At 39.9% G+C, this 20,055-nt stretch overlaps 1 protein-coding gene across 4 annotated transcripts in view; it reads left to right on the forward strand.

The window, feature by feature from the left end:
* Nucleotides 1–20,055, forward strand: part of cux2b (cut-like homeobox 2b) — a 118,857-nt gene continuing 98,802 nt past the window's right edge. For 2 of the 4 annotated variants that reach the window (XM_083554388.1, XM_083554389.1), the window contains exon 1: nucleotides 1–516. In XM_083554388.1, the coding sequence (XP_083410514.1) occupies nucleotides 454–516 (63 nt within the window). In that variant the 5' untranslated portion in view covers nucleotides 1–453. The other 2 variants (XM_083554391.1, XM_083554390.1) reach the window with 2 other exon arrangements.

Raw genomic sequence — 20,055 nt, forward strand, 5'->3', positions numbered from 1 at the left:
TTCAAATCTTTAACTTTCCTAATTTCAATTACGCCCTTCGTGCTTTTGACGCACATATAAAAACAGATGAGTTCATGATTCCGTTGTTCTCCTTTCCGATAGCAGACACTATCGATCAGCGCGTTACGTCAGTATCGATAACTTTCCCGAACCGAAATCAAGTGCACTTGGCCAGTTGAATCCCTGGACCGCACCACCCGTGTGCGTTTTCTTCTACTTTTCTAAATACATCATCCTCTCCTCCTGTCGCTCTGCTTCTTCACTCATCAGCCTTAAGTTTTCATTTCTTTTCTTTTTTTCCTTTTTTTTTTTTTTTTTTTTAAGGGGGGCTGCTATTTTCATAAGATTTTTTTCTCACGCGCAGTAGCGTCAACGTTGCTTAACGAGGGGAATCCAGCCCATATATTTATTGTAGCCGGTGCAAAAAAAAAAATCTCCTCAATATACCCCAAGATGGCCGCCGATGTGGGATCGATGTTTCAATATTGGAAGAAATTTGATCTACGGCGGCTGCAGGTAGGTCATCTCTCCCACCTCACTGCAGTAAATAGTCGACGAGGTTTTGCACTATGGAAACATTTTTTCGCTTTTGCAGCGACTGTGTTTTTGGGCGAAAATCGGAGCCGTTGCATTGATCGTTATTAGAAATTGATCCTGTTCTGCCTTTGTTCGGTTCAATCATTGATCAGTGACGGAGCGGAGCGCAGAGCAGAGCAGCGCCGTGCCTCTCTCTCTACATGCCCTGCTTTTACCCCGAGCCTTCTTTTCCCCCTCGAGCAACATTTTTTCGCCGCTTATCCTCTGTCGGGCTTCAGCGTGGAAACTTTTAATGCTCTCGCGAGTCTTGGTGCGTGCACTTAACTTTTTTAAAAGGCGTTTATTCTGATGGCTGGGTTTCATCCGCGGCGGCGCGCGTGACTAATCCGCGTTTCAGCTGCTGCTGCTGAGGCAGACTTGCCCTCTATTCAACTCACTCTCTCAATCTTTCTGCTTTCTGTTGACATTTCTATCATCCAGGACATGTTATTGTGCGTTCAGGGCGATCTTCGTGTTTTGGATTCATTTGCGCTCGCACTTGTTCGTGATGTGCAACTGCACCGGTTCTTTGCAATAAATAAATAGGCTTGCTATGTATGAAAAGTTCATGCATGTTGAGCCTGGTTTTGTTAATTTTTTTAGGGCAAATATAAGCAAAACTTCTGCATGAGTAACACAACAATCCGACGGGTAACTTTGATTTATGTTAATTGTTCTCAATCTACGGCGTGACAGGAGGTAACGTGTATAATCAGCCTGTGTGCAGGAACAAATCCGCGTTGTTAGAAATGAAAACACAGGTTGTACTGCTTTGCACTAACACGGGTTCTCCTGCTGCTTCTACGCAGTCACTTTGGGGTGTTTTTTTTCTCCCTGCGCGAATAATGCGGTCACTGCTCGACCAGAGACAAAAGGTTTGCTCACGCGCCCCGACGTTGCGTTACAATCACATTGTGCAAACTGCGGTGTGTCTTTTTTTTATCGCCGTGTAGCAGCTTGCAAAACGCAAAGCGTGTTTTTTTAATATACGTGTTTGTGTGTGTGTGTCCGTTTGCTTTTTCTCCCTGCATTGTGAGCCATGCTCGGCCAAGGACTGTGTAATTGCATTCCCTGCTAATGTTTGTAAATCAGCCTGGGCCGGCGCAAGGGCACCGTCTGAGGCGCGTGATTGATGTCCTGTAACATGAGAAATGACGGGAGCATGGAGGGAAAAAAGCCGAGCCGAGAAGGAATCGCGTTTTGCTCCGCGGTGTGTGGCCGTGTGTGTGTGTGTGTGTGTGCGTGTGTGTGCGCGCGCGCGCTCAGAGCCGCTCGCCGACACTGATGGGTTTAAAATGTGTGTGATGGAAGCAGTGGAGCGGTCCGCTCGCGTTTTAGTGTTCAGACGCACAGACATGGCGCGCGACGCTACACTGTGTTTCCGTCTCCGTAGACGCGATCGACACCGATATTGATTTGTGCAAAGAGCAAATGTATTTTGCACGGAGATCCCGTACACAGAGAGATGAGCAGTGTTACTCTAGTAAGCCCTGGAATGAAGTGTGTGCGTAAGGAGTCTGGATTGTACACACTCAGACCTCGGACACACTGTTTCTTCTAAACTCTGGAGGGCTGCATCATGATATGAAACCGCAGATTCGTGTTTGAAGGCTGAATAGGAACAAATTCCCCTTCATCAAGACTGATGATCCGGATTTGTTTTATATAAGGAAATCATTCAAACTGTTGGAAATGTAAACAGTAGTAGTTTTCCAATAGTATTGCATTTGCAGTGCTGCATGGATTCGCCATGTTATTGTTAAGCCCATAATACAGTGCAAATGTGTGTGCAAATACCATTTTTAAAGATTTTTTTTTTAATGCACATGCTTGCACATGTGGGTTTTAAGGCTTTACTTTGTTCTGTGCGCTAGTCTAGGTCACACCTGGTCTGGGGTTATTGATGTGCTCACCTGCACCTGATGACAATTCAAGGCGAGCTGAATGCAGTTACTGTATGCGCTGTCAGCATCCTTCATTTTTCTTTAGATCACATCAGACCGAATTTACACATCCAGTACCTGCAGCCAAAACCCCAGCCTGTATCGACGTGTGACAAAATAGCTTACTATTTTTAAACAAGCTTGTGCATTTCGAAATTAAATGATCATTTTGTAGAGATCAGCGTTCGCTCTGTGCTTAGTTGAGATGACTGACCACTACACGGTGCGTTGTTTACATGCCATATTCGATTACGTTTTATGAATATTATTTTGTCCCTTTTGCTTCGGCTCTTAGATTTATTCCCTTTAAAAGTACATGGATAATGCAAGGATAATAAATGTCAAACTGCAGTTCTCACGCAGTGTGCTGTAGTTGCAGAGTTATCCGAGCGCAAAATTGCCCACTGAATGTGCATGTGCTTAAGGAATGACCTGGAAAAAGAAAGTGCACTACTGAAAGAACGTGACTAAATTATTGATAAACTATGTGACGTATAAACGTTTGTATAGCATTGCGTGGTTGTAGAATTCCTGTTAAATATGCAGTAATGCTTTTTGTGCATGCAGTCAAACAAAAGCATTTTAAATGTCAACAAAAGTGAGATTTGTTTCTGGGTGGACATTGTCGTTGTTCTTGTTAATGTTATTGTCATTCTCATATTTCTGTCGTCGGGTGTCATGGCCACCGTGTCTTCATTGTACCCTCACCTAGCGATGAACTTGAACTTCACAGAGATCTATACATCAGCCTTAAATATAGACTGTGGAACACTAGAGAGAACAAGTCTTTCTTAGAGAACTATGAAACCATAGAATGAGTCCTATTGACAATTTGTTTGCATTAAAAATCTTTAGATAAGCTCAGATTGCAGACCTGCCTTCCTCCAAAAAATCTAATATTGTCTTTTTCGTCAGTTGTTGTGCTCTAACCTTAGACCCCTTGGGTGGAAATAGTCTACTTGCATCGACCAGTGGGGGAATATGTGGGGGATCTGTGGTTGACAGTTGATTTATTACCCTCTTTTGTCTGTGTTGGTCTGCAGCATTGCATATGGCCGTGTCAGATGATATTTGTGTCTGGGATCTGTGTGTCTTGGGTGTCGGGACAGTTGCCCTCCAATTATAATAAGTTAAAAGCCAACTGCTACATTGCTATTATACCTCAAGGGTGTTTCTATAATGCGCCTGAGGTGATCTCTTGAAGGATGCTATAAATACAACTTGTGATTTCTGATCATAAACTCCAGCATTAACTGTACTTGATGTCTACCTCATTTAGGTTTTAATAATTTAGGCTTATATTTATGACGACTCAACCGGATTCTTGTTTTTGGTTAACCATTTTTTTAAAAAATTGAGGGTGAATAAACCTTTTGCTTTTTTTTTTTTTTTTTTTTTTTTTTTTTTTTTTTTTTGCATATTCTCACTGAGATGTCCTCTTAAGCATAAACAAGATGATGCAGAATGGGAGAGCGAGTGGGCTCTGTGACCTTGGTTCCTGCTGGTCTCAGGTCACTTGGCCGTTGCCTTGGTAATCATTCACACCAGCCAGATGGCAATTCCATGGGCACCCATCTAGAAGGACCAGTGAGGAGGGTCCAGGTCCCAGCTAGTAGGAAACAGGCTTATGCGCCTTTTTTGTGTAGTATGATAAAAAAATAAAAATCCAGAATCCTCCTCCAGATACTGAATAACACTGTTTTTGTCTAAGTTAGGGATGAGGCTATATGTGATGAGCTGTTACAGCTTTTGTACTTGATTGGTTTTTACCAAATATGGTTAATTATTCAGTCATCATAAAAAAAAAAAAGAAATAAGAAAATTAGCAAAATCATGATTTTTAATGATCATAAATATTAATTTCTTAATGAGGGCATTTTATTAATGTGATTGCACTGTAATTCTGCATGTGTAGCTCTGTGTGTGTGTGTGTGTGTGTGTGTGTGTGTGTGTGTGTGTGTGTGTGTGTGTGTGTGTGTGTGTGTGTGTGCGCGCGCGCGCGTGCGTTCGTGCACGCCTCACGCTAACAGGCTCGTATATGAAAGCAGTGGAATGGTATGTTCATGCATGCGTTGTCCAGATTCATAAACACATAAAAATGGCATTGTGTTTCATTTATATCCTACACACTTTATTAATTGGTAAAACGATTGTAATGTCCTCACACAGACTGTTAACCAAAATTTTATACTTTTCAGCAAAATGTGATGTTAGTATGTTGCTTGTGTCTGGAGGTTCAGTCTCTTTCCGGAATGAATGACTGAATGAATGAACAAGAGTTGCCATACTCCATATGCCTCGGTCATTGTCAGCCAATACACTGCCTTCCTTAAGCCTTAGCTCCAGCTTTTCTCTTTAGTGCTTTTCCTTAGTTGGAACAAATTGAAAGTTGAAATCTAGCAGCTCTGCACTGCTTCACAGCATAGACAATCGTGCGTTTATTGTTGTCATTCTTACTCTTGAAAACGTGCCATTGTGTGTGGTTGTGAGAGATTCTGCTGGGCAGTGTAAGTAGGATTTACAATGATGGAAGGAACAGTGTTTTTGCTGAGAGGAAGCCTTAAGTGTAAGGTGTCTTGAAGGATGAACCAGCTCCTTAACTGCACCACTGAGAATTCACACACTAATGCAAAGGAGTCAGGCCTTGCAAACCAATCACAGATTATCCACATGTATTATTAATTATAGATCCATAATAGTGAATGTATGGTGAACATGTGCATGGCTTGCTGTCTAAATGCAGATCACAGATCCATGCCTGTGTATGTTTTAATCTTGCAGATGAGTTTGATGAAAGACAAATTCTTATCCACCCTGCTTGTATGAATACATCCTTCTCTCCCTGACTTGAGGGGAAAAAAAAGAGGAAATAAAATTCCTTGATATTGTGGTGAATTGAGTTGTGCGGTCCAGAAGTCACATTCTTCAGTGTTGCTGATAACATTAAGGGGGAAGTGAAACTGACTCAAGCTTTAAGAAGGTTAACCTTCCTAGCTAGATTTCAGGCTTGAGACTTCCAAAACGGATATTCAGCATGAGGTGTGGGGTGATAAACTGTATTTTTTAATGCCGTGATGGGCAACTATTCATAGACACGAGAACAGGTCTGTCATAAAACGTCGGCTTAATCACCGTGACCCTCTGGGGGATTGATTTTTTTTCATACCTGTCCAGAGTCATTTTCTTCCATTCACACCAAGTGTTCCAGGATAAACACGGCTGCTTTGATACGCCTGTGCTTTTTTTTTTCATAATGATGGTTTTGTGCACCACAAAAAGAAATCCACTCTCGAGCATGCTTGACGTGATCTGCAGCTGCATTAGCAGACTGTTTGTCTATGTTTGAACTGAAGTAACATGGCTCAGACAAGACGTGCAAACAGGAAAGTCTGCACTGATGAAGCATTTTGTTGACCTTCATGCTTCAGAACTGACCCGTGTGTGTGTGTGCGTGTGTACGCGAGTGAGAGAGGGTGAACTTCACAATAGCGTTTGCTTACCACTACACTTGATGCATAACCATGATGCATGCCTCCAGCTTGAGCTAGATCCCTATTCGAAAAATCACTAACAACGTCCCAAATGGATAGATCCTCAATTTTTCACTATTGATCTACACCGGAGCACCATAGTCCTTCATAGCAGTAACTCTCAGCATTTTCATATTAATACCTTGTTCTCTGACGCTCCTGGGGATGACTATAGGCTCAGTGCAGGAGTAAATAACGAGGCTTTAACAAAACTTTGGGGATGCATTAGTTCAAAGGAGAAAGAGCCTTGGCTTTTCTTGTCCTCTTCATCCCAGCAGTGGTCTCTCTAAACCTTTCTTTTAAAAAGGAGAAAGAGCTAATGGCTCATCTGTATGAGCATAAAGCCGTGCCTCCTCTTCCTGCCAGAGCTTGGCCCGGTGGGCCGTATTGAGCTGTGTACCTGTACGGCAGCCCTCTTTATTTGTTTTGCCTGTCTGATGGCAGAAATTTTGATCACCAGTCTTATTGAATCGGTTTGTTCTCCTTTCCCCCCCCACCCCCCGACATTCTCCCATTTTGCTGTCTGCCCATTTCGTATCAGGCAGCGCTTCTGTTGACGTAATTCAGTCCCCTATTGTCCATTCTGCCCTTCAGGGATAAAAGGAGACCCCTTGATTTTGTGTGTGTGTGTGTGTGTGTGTGTGTGTGTGTGTGTGTGTGTGTGTGTGTGTGTGTGTGTGTGTGTGTGTGCATGTATGAATGTGCGCTCAGTGTTTTGTCTGCTACTATGCATGCAGTGAAGATAGTACTTGTATTTGAATGCAAATTCTCGATTTTATGTTTATCGCTCATAAAATAGATTAGTGAAGCATTCATTTGAGAACAAGCTAGATTTTTATTATACGGTCATTTTCTTTACGCATTTAAGTTGTTAGAGATACTAATAATAAGCACAGCCTTTTCTCCCCTTTATTTGTCCTCAATTTAGTATCATTGTAACACAGGAATGGGCCCTATTACAAATGCAGTGTGAGACTTGGGAAATTACATTTTCCCAATACCAGCTGATAATGTCTGGATCTAATTAAAGAACAAGTAACTTTATTTGTAATTTATGTTTCAGTCTCTTTCTCAGTGGATGTATGCTGTTTAATAGTGAAGAAAAAGAAATGTAACAGTTAATCTAAGGCCAAAATCATATAACAGAAATGTATCTATTTCTGTTTTCAGTAGCTGTATGAAGACTTGACATTACACACTGGTATATTATCGTATTGTAATGAATACTGGGATTGGATGATGTATTGGTAGAACATCAATATCATGAGATTACACAAAGGTGAGGGTTTTATAGGCATTTTTAGTATTTCTAAATCACTGAGTCCATTGTCGCTAACAAATAGCAGACTGGGTGTCAAAAAATCTTCTACTTTTCTACTATCTTTTTAGAAATAGTTATTTTTAATGTTCATCTAATAAATTTGCTGCAAGGTAAAAAATTGTGACAAATTAGGTACTTAAGTTATGGACTTTTGATCATTTTAAAGCCTTTTCTTTGCTGTTACATGACCACATTTAACTTTCTGAAGGAAGAGAACCTCCTGCTACATGACACCAGGTCAAGAAAAAGCGAAGCAATCGTATTAAAAAAAGGTACGTGATTCCTCGAATGTATTTGGGTATAGAAAGCGTCATTCACAATCCACAATCATATAACACAACGGTGTTCTCATCAATCTAATTGCACTTTGGTAAAGATTAATGATGATAATATGTAGTAAGGTAACCCAAAGTGCTTATTAAAGATACTACTTTTACTGATTGAGATTCAATAAACCAAAGAACAATAGACATGTGCTCTTACGTAGTGAAAGTGACTCCATGGTCTCTGCATTCTTGCAGCTTTTCCATAGCGAGAGTTTAAGGCTTCACACCGCTTTCATTTAGTGTCTCCTGGATGATTTTACAACTCGGTGTTATTTTCAGATAATAATTTAAATATATTTTGTAGCATGATGTCCATGTCCCCCTAGCTGTTCCCATTGAATAGCTAAAAATAGATTGTTCAAGCATTTTAGATCATTGAAAAAAAAGCAGACTAAAATGCTGAATTAAAATGTACCCATTCAAAATCCCTTTTGCATTCCACATCTTTCTTTTTTCTGATGAATTGTTTTATTTTTCTTCATCACACTCTCTCTCTCTCTCTCTCTCTCTCTCTCTCTCTCTCTCTCTCTCTCTCTCTCTGTCGCTCTCACTCTCTCTTTCTTTTGCTCTCTCGCTCTCTCCTCTATGCAGTTTTCCCCAGACAGGTTCCACAGTGTTTTAGAGGGGATGGATTTAATTGCTCTGTGGGGATTGGTTGGTGGTGCCGGGCTCGGCTGTTTAATTAGTGTACCCTGCCGGGATTGGTTTAATGCTTTGTGATCTTGAAATTGTCTGATTGTTCAGCCCTCTGGGGACCCCCTTACTTTCTCTCTCTTTCTCTCTACTGCTTCCTCTCTATGCTCTTGCTCTCTTTTGCTCTCTTGCATATGCTCTTTCTCTCTCCCCCTCTCTTGTGTGCATGCCACCAAGAGCAGCAGGTTTAGCTAAACAGTGCGGTAGGCCTTGCTGAAGAAGTGAAGCACCCCCCTCCTTTTCCCCTGAGGCTTGAGCAGTGGGGTGTAAACATAAGTGTGAGTGTCATCACAGCATCTCACTTGGGGGCCCTGCTCTTCATTCCCTCTTTTGCTCCCTCTTGAGCTGAAGCAGACTCAAAACTGTCGTTTGGGTTACCCATGGCTTCACTGTAGAGACTAGCAAGTGCCTGTGGGATGAGACTTTTAAAACTCAACCGTTTTTTTGCAAAATCAGCAGTGAGACGGATTTTTTGTTGTTGGAAAAGCCTGGAAAGGTTCTTTCAGCAACCTTTGCTGATATAAAATATAAAAATTGCTATATATTATCTCCTTTTTTTTCTCTTTTTTAAGTTATATTTGAATTTACATGGCTTTAAAATACTAAATTACTATATGCATTGTGCATAATCTGAGGAGGCCAGTCTCTTGTGGCATGGCCCCCAGAATTGTGGCGCAAACAGGTCTAGACCTGTGCAATTTTTATAGTTCTTTGAGATTGTTGCTTGTCAGACTGTATGAACATAATCCCCATGCCACACTGTAGGATCTCAGTTGTCATAATGTCAGACTGTATGACAGTCAAAAACTACCGCACACAAGAAAAATTTCCGTCTAAAGTTTTACATCATCAGTCCGTGACCTGTTCAGACCTGCTTTCTCTCTGCCACGTTAATTTTGTTCATGGCATGCATTGTTGATAAAAATCACATACAAACACTCCTTTTCCCTCCATAACTCAATAAGTTATTCTTCTTGTTGTACTGTCCACCTGACTTGTTTCACACTTTCCCTGAGGTGGTTTGAAGTTGACACTCTAATTAAGACATCAGGTTCGGCGCTCTTATTGGTTGTTGGTTTGACGGTCATAGTAGAAGTCACACTGCAGGAAAGAGTCTGAAATCTTCTGACACTGCCAGAATTTCATCAGAGGAAAAAAAAAATGCTCGCAACAGCCATTAATCAGCTGTCAGCGAACATGTCAAACCAAAGAATACAGATTTTAGGAAACTTTTTTTTAGGCTTTCAAAATTTTGTCTCTGAAAAACCAAATTGTGACGTTAAAGCTTCCATTGAGCATTTGCAAATGGTCCAATGAGGCTTCCGTGTATATTTTCGTGTATAACTTGAATCAAAACATCTCAGTCACTATTGTACAACTTTTATCACTACTTCTCGTTGTGCCCTAATATTAAACTTTTTACTGGTTATAGCAGAAGGAAGAGCAATGATGGCATACCTAATAACTGTACAACATGGACTGCTGTGTAAAATCAATATGGTTGAGCTTAGTTTGATCAAAATGCAGTGTGCCTTCTAAATTGACCATGTGCGAGACCTCCTAGGTTCCTTGATGCCCCTTGCAAAGCGTGTCATGATTGCATTTATCATTGTTGAGTATGGATGTTGTTGGTATATATGTCTCTGGGCTTTAATGCAACCACATGTTTAACCATTTCCTACAGTGCTCTATATACTGTCCTTGCGCTCTGCTATATTAACGATCATAGGAACCTCAGGAGGAGTTTTTCTATTTGAGCCTACACTCATCACCTCAGTATTCATTTCAAAACAGCCATTTGAAGAGCTCTATTCCATTTCTACGACTGTTAATAGTCTGACCAGTTCTCTCTCTCTCGCTCTCTCTCGCTCTGAAATACTATCAGCAGCTTCCATTTTCCAGTGTTGCAAGAGAAATCTTGATCTTTCTGCAAGTCTGCTTTTTAATTTTTTTGGTAGGCCCAACCTCTGGTTCAACCTTTTGCTTGTGGAAGTGGGTGGAAATTATTTGCTATGCTCGTGTTTGTACTAGATCTAGTAAATGATATGTGATTTGACACTCTTCTTTTTTTGTCTTTGTGTGTTTTGTTTCCTATTCACTTGTCTTATTCGTGTCAACACATGTCCTCATATTAGTTATGTGCTTACTCAGCTGCCACACTCTGAAGGACACATGCAAACTGCAGTTCAGCGCATCATGAAATTGAAACACAAATGTTCTTTATAAATATATAAAACATTTTTAGCTTGAAATTCACCTCTTGACGAATTTCATCTTTTGTTCCTTGCTGGCCACTGACTAAAGCTATTTTGATTGTTGTAAGTGCTGATGTTTGAGATTTATACACAGTCACCTTGGTGGAATTAGGTGAGGAAATTACATTGTGCAAATGAAGTAAAGTGGGTGTGTGTACATCCTCTCCATGACCGGGCCACCTGCCCTTGGGTTTGGCTTGGATGCAGGAGAGAGTGATGACCTTAACCGTTATAGGACCCGATGCAAATGAAGCATTTCCTCTTGGAACATAGATTCATGCCATAGGGGAGGGGAGTGGGTGCTGTGAGTTAGTGTGCGTGGGTGCTGTTTATCGGACGCCAAAAATCAGCGTGTTTTATCTGACTCATAAGGTACACACTATTTTAAAAGGAAAAATCTTTTGCCTGTAGGTTGCAGAGTGCCTAAGCTTATATCATGATTTATCATATTAATTGATTTTCGATATAATTATTGTAATTTTAATAATGATACACTGTTACACCTACTGGTCATAGTTAAACATTTTACTAGATTAAAACGAATTATATACATACATACACACATACACGCACTGTGCAGGCCAGTCAAGTTCTTACACACCAAACTCGCTCATCCATGTCTTTATGGACCTTGCTTTGTGCACTGGTGTGCAGTCATGTTGGAACAGGAACATCCCCACACTGTTAGTTGGGAGCATGAAATTTGTTCAAAATGTCTTGGTTTGCTGAAGCATTAAGAGTTTATTTCACTGGAACTAAGGGGCCAATCCCAACTCCTGAAAAACAACCCCACCACCAAACGTTACACTTGGCGCAATGCAGTCAGACAAGTACCGTTCTCCTGGCAACCGCCAAACCCAGACTCGTTCATCGTATTGCCAAACAGTGATGTGTGATTCGTCTCTCCAGATAACACGTCTCCACAGCTCTAGAGTCCAGTGGTGGCATGCTTTACACCACTGCATCCAAAGCTTTGCATTGCACTTAGTGATGTAGGGTTTGAATGCAGCTGCTCGACCATGAAAACCTATTCCATGAAGTTCTTTATGCACTGTTCTTGAACTAATCTGAAGGCCACATGAAGTTTGGAGGTCTGTAGCTATTGACTCTCAGCATCCGCTGACTCGATCTGTGATTTTACGTGGCCTAACACTTTATGACTGAGTTGCTGTCGTTCCCAATTGCTTTCCATTTTGTTATAATACAACTAACGGTTGACTGTGAAATATTTAGTAGCGAGGAAATTTCACGACTGGACTTATTGCACATCCTATCACGGTACCATGCTGGAATTCACTGAGCTCATGAGAACAACCAATTCTTTCACAGATATTTGTAGAAGTGGTCTGCATGCCCAGGTGCTTGATTTTATACACCTGTAACCATAAAAGTGATTTGAACACCTGTGTGTGTGTGTGTGTGTGTGTGTGTGTGTGTGTGTGTGATATATAATAAAATATATATATATATATATATATATATATATATATATATATATATACAGTGAGGAAAATAAGTATTTGAACACGCTGCTATTTTGCAAGTTCTCCCACTTAGAAATCATGGAGGGGTCTGAAATTGTCATCGTAGGTGCATGTCCACTGTGAGAGACATAATCTAAAAAAAAAATCCAGAAATTACAATATATAATTTTTAAACTGTTTATTTGTTTGATACAGCTGCAAATAAGTATTTGAACACCTGTCTATCAGCTAGAATTCTGACCCTCAAAGACCTGTTAGTCTGCCTTTAAAATGTCCACCTCCACTACATTTATTATCCTAAATTAGATGCACCTGTTTGAGGTCGTTAGCTGCATAAAGACACCTGTCCACCCCATGCAATCAGTAAGAATCCAACTACTAACATGGCCAAGACCAAAGAGCTGTCCAAAGACACTAGAGACAAAATTGTACACCTCCACAAGGCTGGAAAGGGCTACGGGGAAATTGCCAAGCAGCTTGGTGAAAAAAAGTCCACTGTTGGAGCAATCATTAGAAAATGGAAGAAGCTAAACATGACTGTCAATCTCCCTCGGACTGGGGCTCCATGCAAGATCTCACCTCGTGGGGTCTCAATGATTCTAAGGAAGGTGAGAAATCAGCCCAGAACTACACGGGAGGAGCTGGTCAATGACCTGAAAAGAGCTGGGACCACCGTTTCCAAGGTTACTGTTGGTAATACACTAAAACGTCATGGTTTGAAATCATGCATGGCACGGAAGGTTCCCCTGCTTAAACCAGCACATGTCCAGGCACGTCTTAAGTTTGCCAATGACCATTTGGATGATCCAGAGGAGTCATGGGAGAAAGTCATGTGGTCAGATGAGACCAAAATAGAACTTTTGGGTCATAATTCCACTAAACGTGTTTGGAGGAAGAAGAATGATGAGTACCATCCCAAGAACACCATCCCTACTGTGAAGCATGGGGGTGGTAGCATCATGCTTTGGGGGTGTTTTTCTGCACATGGGACAGGGCGACTGCACTGTATTAAGGAGAGGATGACCGGGGCCATGTATTGCGAGATTTTGGGGAACAACCTCCTTCCCTCAGTTAGAGCATTGAAGATGAGTCGAGGCTGGGTCTTCTTACATGACAATGACCCGAAGCACACAGCCAGGATAACCAAGGAGTGGCTCTGTAAGAAGCATATCAAGGTTCTGGTGTGGCCTAGCCAGTCTCCAGACCTAAACCCAATAGAGAATCTTTGGAGGGAGCTGAAACTCCGTGTTTCTCAGCGACAGGCCAGAAACCTGACTGATCTAGAGAAGATCTGTGTGGAGGAGTGGGCCAAAATCCCTCCTGCAGTGTGTGCAAACCTGGTGAAAAACTACAGGAAACGTTTGACCTCTGTAATTGCAAACAAAGGCTTCTGTACCAAATATTAAAATTGACTTTCTCAGGTGTTCAAATACTTATTTGCAGCTGTATCATACAAATAAATAGTTACAAAATCATACATTGTGATTTCTAGCTTTTTTTTTTTTTAGATTATGTCTCTCACAGTGGACATGCACCTACGATGACAATTTCAGACCCCTCCATCATTTCTAAGTGGGAGAACTTGCAAAATAGCAGGGTGTTCAAATACTTATTTTCCTCACTGTATATATATATATATATATATATATATATATATATATATATATATATATATATATATATATATATATAATACACACACACACACACACCAAATGCAATATTTTTAACTTGAGGAATATTTTTTACGTGAGTTACCTCAGTGGCAGACCGCAAGTTTGTTTCGTCTCTGCCTCGCACTCTGAGTGAGTCCATGCACAACAATGCCAGGGGTATTAAAAACAAACTACAGTTAGTGCATCGTCACTGTGGCTACTTACTTCATACCGGTTTTGCGCATGGCTAAAAAGAATTAATAGCGCTAGCTTAAGCCTTTAACCAGGAAAAGGCTGGCGGCTAAAGCTACCGCTATGGATTCTTTACAGTTTTATGTCCAGCTTCATGAATTTCTCTTAAAAGGAGAAAATCCTGACAATTCTACATTTTAAGGGAGTGAATGAATGAAGGCTGGAAGAAAAATAGAGACATTGTTAAAGTATGCTAAAATAAGTAGAACAGTTGAGTGGATCATATCTTTAGAAAATATAATATTAAATGTAAAATAGACACAGACACCTGCACTTCAATTTAATTTGTGCCAATTTATTTAATTTTTATATATATATATATATATATATATATATATATATATATAATATAATAACTGCTTTCTTAAAAACAGACAAGCGGTTTAATGTCTTAAATTTTTACTGTACTTGAACTGAACCGTTTCTGCTCTATACCAACAAGGTAGACATGAGATGATTATACAACACACACAACTGCCTAGATACCTACAATACTTGGACCAAACTGCCTGAGGTGTCTTGTGCAAAAGTGTGCTCGTGATCTATTTTTGAGTGTTGGTAAAAGTGGGTAAAGCTAAAATAGAATTGTCTAAAAAATTTCCTCTGATTCATTAAAATGCTATTTAACTGTCATTTAAAAGAAGCGTCAGACATTGCTCACATCCTTAAAAGTAATCAGTACTGTCTTATGCCCACAAGCAGAAGCTGGTCTAATAATACAGTACCTGAAATGGATTTTGCTTTACAGCTTTACTGTTTACTGCAGCGTGTGTCCCCCTTCAGCTCGAATTTGGCCCAGGATCACCAAGGTGATCGGTCTCTTGACAACAGATCCGTTGCCATCAGCTAACTGTTCCCTCCCCCTTTTTACCCCCATTTTTCCAGGAAGAATGCCATGATTACTAGACGCACTGGGGTGGTGGCAGTGGCCCTGGTGGAGCAGTAATTGTCTGTGTAATGATAATGGGTTGAGTGTTGAGTGCTGAATGAAGAGGCTCTAATCACAGGCTGTCGTGTGGGCGAAGCTTTTGACTCTATCGGTTTTTAACATATTTAAGCCAGCCCTGCACTTAGTAATTCATTCTGTGCTTAAATATGAACCTTGGACAGTGTTGAGACTCAGAGACTTGAGTGAGAGGGCTGGACTGACCCTGTGAGCAGAGGTCACATGACCTTATTGGTCTCTTCTTAGAATTGTTCTATTTTATTCTATATAGTAAATACAAACTTTTATGTGTTTAATGCAAGATTAAAGCATTGATTTGTATGACTTATTTCTTACCGGAGAACCAAAGCAGAGGGTAATTTTAAACTGCAGTCATTTTTTTGGGGGGATGCCATTGCGGTTCAATTCTATGATTTGATTTTGATGGGAACACCAATATAATTTGTATAACCTAAAAATGCCACTAATGTATTTCTTGTCAGAAGGCCTTTACAAACTTTAACTGCAAATATCCAAACCCTGACCATTGGTTGCAAAATAGATTGTTATGGCATGTAAGGCGTTCAGAGAATCTGACCATGGTCAATAGCCCCAGCATTTATATTTCATCCCCAGCTGGCTTTCCAGGCAGAGGGCAAGAGGATCGTCCGTCTAGACATGTGACATCATTAACCTGCTGTGACCCTGGCTACACCGCTGATGAATTCAGGCTCACATCTCCCCAGTCCACCAGCTTGGTATAAAACTCTACCTTCTCTTCTTCTCTGCTTCACCCCCACCTAACCCAACCACTAATGTTCTTCCGCCACTCCTCCCATGGGCCACTCTTCAGGGTCACCTGACTCCGAGGGCCTGTATGGTTCAGTATGGATACTGGCCCCTACTGCCTTCATGCAACCGACAACGAGGTAGTTGTAGCTTTCTCCCAGACTGCTGAATAATTCAGGGTGTCTGGGCCTGCGTCTGGCCCTGGGCCATGAGGCAGCACACGCATGTGTGTTTGTGCAACTGTGTGTGAGTGCAGGTTTTGCAAGGATGCACACAGAAGGGTAGAGGTTAATAACAGGTCTAGTCCCCCCTCAGTGTCAGCAGCTGCGCCCTCCACATATGAAAGAATCCTGTTCTGTTGATTAGATTTTTTCAAAGGAATCAATTTTTAATCAGCAGAGCATCTGACTACGGTCAATAAGCACGTCGTAGACAAGACAGTTTCTGGACATGAGTCTTTATTTACAGGACTGTTTGTCTTTCTACTGTATGCAGATTTTCGGACAAGAAATGTCCATGGCAGAACTCAGCTTTAGTGCTGAGGACACAACATTGAATTTTAGAAAGTACTAAATTAAGCTGAGGAAGAAATTACTGTTCAATGAAGGTTTGTTAGGGTGTTCTGTTTGCCTTTACTGGACATTGGTGCCAGAGAATTCCTAATACAGGCTTATGGTTCTCTTGTGTTTTGTTAGTATTTGTCTTATTATATTTTATGTATATGATATTTTGTGTATTCCCCATGCTATTTCTTCGTTTGCACATATATACGCTGTATGTTCATAGCCATGAGGAGCTAGTGAGCTGGCATGTTAATGCTGCCATCAAGTTTTTATTGGACCATTGGGAAGCTATAACTTTTTAAATAATGAGAGACTCATAAACAGGTTCTCCTTTCTCTATGACTATTACTTTAGGTTGCGTGTTCTAGTTTTAGTCTTACTACAGATACGGGTTTGAACATTCATCCCTCAGTACCGCTGATGCTGAATATCTTGATAAGATCAAAGTAATTGTGTGAACGTGATCATCTTGGAAACAAGGCTGTTGATTATAAATGGATGCCATTCATTTCCTATCAAATTAGATAAACTGCTATTAAACTGTTTTCCGGCAAGAGGTTTTGTCTTAATATGGCAGAAAAAAAACGGATCATTGTGTGATTCCAACTGGAAGAATTACAAAAGTGTTTTATCCAACTTATAATATATATGACAATTTGCAAATAAAATTCTTATTAATTAAATATCGTCACTTCACTTCGTTCCAGTTTAGTTAACACTTTATCCTGGTTTGTGGGTCAGTTTTTGTGTGTAAGGCTGAAATTTATACACACACCAGTCTTTCAGAGTTACACACACACACACACACACACACTCTCTCTCTCTCATATTTATACTTATTAGCAATGTATTACAGCCTGTCAATCTACCAACCTTTTTTGGGAGGTAAGAGGAAAACCAGAGAACCTGGTGGAAACCTGGTTAGTGTAAACATGGCCAGAAACTCCATTGAGCTGTGGATTAAACCACTAATCTTGGATCTGTGATTTAAGCAGGAATGTCTATGAAAAGTGTAAGTGATAACACTTTTATAAAGATATTTATATGTATAAACAGCAAATCATTGGTCACGGAATCAACAAAAATGAAACCCATAGAAAAGTAACCTGGTATGAGGTAGATTTGTCTTGCGGGTAAACTTGCTCACATACCCAAAAGGCATAAACAGTGTTGTTTCATTCGGTGGTGATGAGCTTTGAACAAAGGACTTAATCAAAAATGTTTTTAAAGTAAAACCAGACGTGTTGAATTTTGCATCAAGCATTTTAATGATCATGATTTTACTTTTGCGCAACAAAAATAGTATGTAAATAAATTCAGTTTATATCTTTATTCAAAACACTGCAGCAAAAGTAAACAGGCAGAGGGCACTGAGGGTCTCAGGACTGCATTTCGTTTTTAACTCTTGCTAATTTGCTGACCAAGGATTCATTGTTAAGACCATTAAAACATTTAGGCCGTTTGTTCTGCAACTCCTTTTTTTAATTACAACATCTGTGACTTTCTGATGTTATTTATTGTTTGGGAATGTAAAATTCCTAATCTATGTAATATTAAACTTATATATTCCTTGATTACTGTAAAGTCTTATAGAAGTCACTGTAAATTAGCAGTTACCCTTGAAATGATAGCGTATTAGAACGTAGCCATCAATATAAATAAAAAAAGAGAATTGAAAAGGAAACCCTCTTAACTTTTTCAGATTTAATCTTTTTATCTTTCACCTTCTCTCAGGCTCTTTTAGACCACTAACTTAAAACATCTAAAACATGTTTCAATATAGTTAAATTGCCAGAGCATCACTGGTAGTTTGTATCTGTGCATCATGCAGTTAGTTGTTGTGTCTCTACCGTTTCTTTCCCTTTGCTCATTTCTTGCCTGTAAATAAATAAGCCTTGCTTCTTTCTCCAAACTTTTGTCATCTTGTTAAAGTGCCCTACTTTTAACAAAGTGCTGCAATAAATCAGAACACCGCTTTCCCCATGCATGCAGAAATAATAAATATGTACAGTGTGCTACACTTATTTCAAAGTAGTTTGAAACCTTCTTTGGGTAATTAACCAGGATTGTCAGTGACATTAGGCAGAAAAGCTGTTTAAGTCGTTTTGTAAGGAGAATCTAACTAAAAGAAAGAGAAAGCAACACATCGGGTTGTGCTGACTGACAATCATTTACTAAGGTTATAAATCATTGCAGTGAAGTAAATTTCAAGTGAAGTTCATCTCCTTGTGTAAGTTTAAAAATAGCATTGATATGAAGTAGAATGGGTTTCATTCTGCCAATGCAGTGGCCATGTTGAGAATGCAGTACAGGTTTGTGGAGATGGTGCCCCCCTCTGGCTTTTCAGTTGCTCATATGTTTAAATAAACTTTTGCTTCTCAGTAAGACAAACCCCCCCATACTGACACTGTTTTGTCTGTTCAAGTGTTTTCAGCCTTAAACTTACAAATTTGTAATTACTGTGACTCTTATGCCCTTTTCCACTAAAGCTCATTTTGTAATTAAAAATAATTAATGCAACAAAATATCTTAAATGAACAGAACATGCACTGTTATTAATTTTCCTCCAGAAATTGTCAACGCAGTCAGTCGCAGCCCTGGTTGGCTTGGGCACTTTGACATGCACTATATTTCTTCAGGGAGTCATTACTGGTCAGTGCAAACAAAACCTTCACAATTGTTAACTTGAATGAGGAGTGATTGCCACAAGGAAGGAGTTCACTTTGAGAACATGGTAGCTGTTCATGGCCTGATTGCCACGGGCCTATCGCCAACATCAGGGAGAGATCCTTAGGCTGTTGCATGCTTCAGGTCCAAAACAACTTCTCCTCTGATTGACTCCCAGTTCCTTGCGATTGCATCATGTAATAAAGTTAAGGAAAGTGGAAAAAGGACTGGGTGGTTCATTATACTTAATGCATGGGCAAATTACATTGCAACAGCATATGAGTCACAAAAACGCATAAAACTGTAAGAATATTACATCTTTATTTTGTACTTCCTATAAGGTAATAAGGAGATGCAAATGCTGGGAAATTTGCATGTAAAAGATGCAGTGTGGTCTGTTTAAGAGTGCCTCGTATAAACTATCCATAAACCAAATGCAATTCTTAATATATTGTTTCATTACTTTTGATGTTTAACAATAGTTTGTCATATCAAAAGAAAAACTATAATTATAATATTTACTGACATTGACATGGTTAATATCTGTGTGTGTGTGTGTTTATTTTTTTTTTAAGGCAGATACACTAAAATCCCTTTTCAGGTTATGTATATAAGATATAAAACTATTTACACTGGATATAAAGAATGTAGGCTTTTGTGATGTAAAAAAAAAGGAAAAAAAATAGAAATCAAAGTAAATCTTTTGAGATCTTTTTTACAAGCAATATGATTATAGCAACCAACACAATTCAAGTGGAAAAACAAATTGGGGTTTTCGGGGGAGAGATTAATGTTACAGAAACCTGGCTGCGTAAGTGTGCATACATGTTTATTACGGGGTATGTGGCTGTAGTACAAAAAGAAAATTTAAAACATATGTACCACGGAACACTGTAAAACAATCATCAACACATGATGAAAATAAGGCACCAGTGACATTAGCAAGAGTAGGCTGTGTCTCCTACTTTACCCAATCCACAAAAAGAAAGTATAATCGGGGTGCTGCTAAGAAACCTACAGAAACTGTGAACATCGGGCAAATACTGATCACTCTCTTTGGTGTCTTATTTTGTTTT

Source organism: Silurus aristotelis (genome assembly GCF_946808225.1).
Source record: "Silurus aristotelis genome assembly, chromosome: 11".
NCBI lineage: Eukaryota > Metazoa > Chordata > Actinopteri > Siluriformes > Siluridae > Silurus > Silurus aristotelis.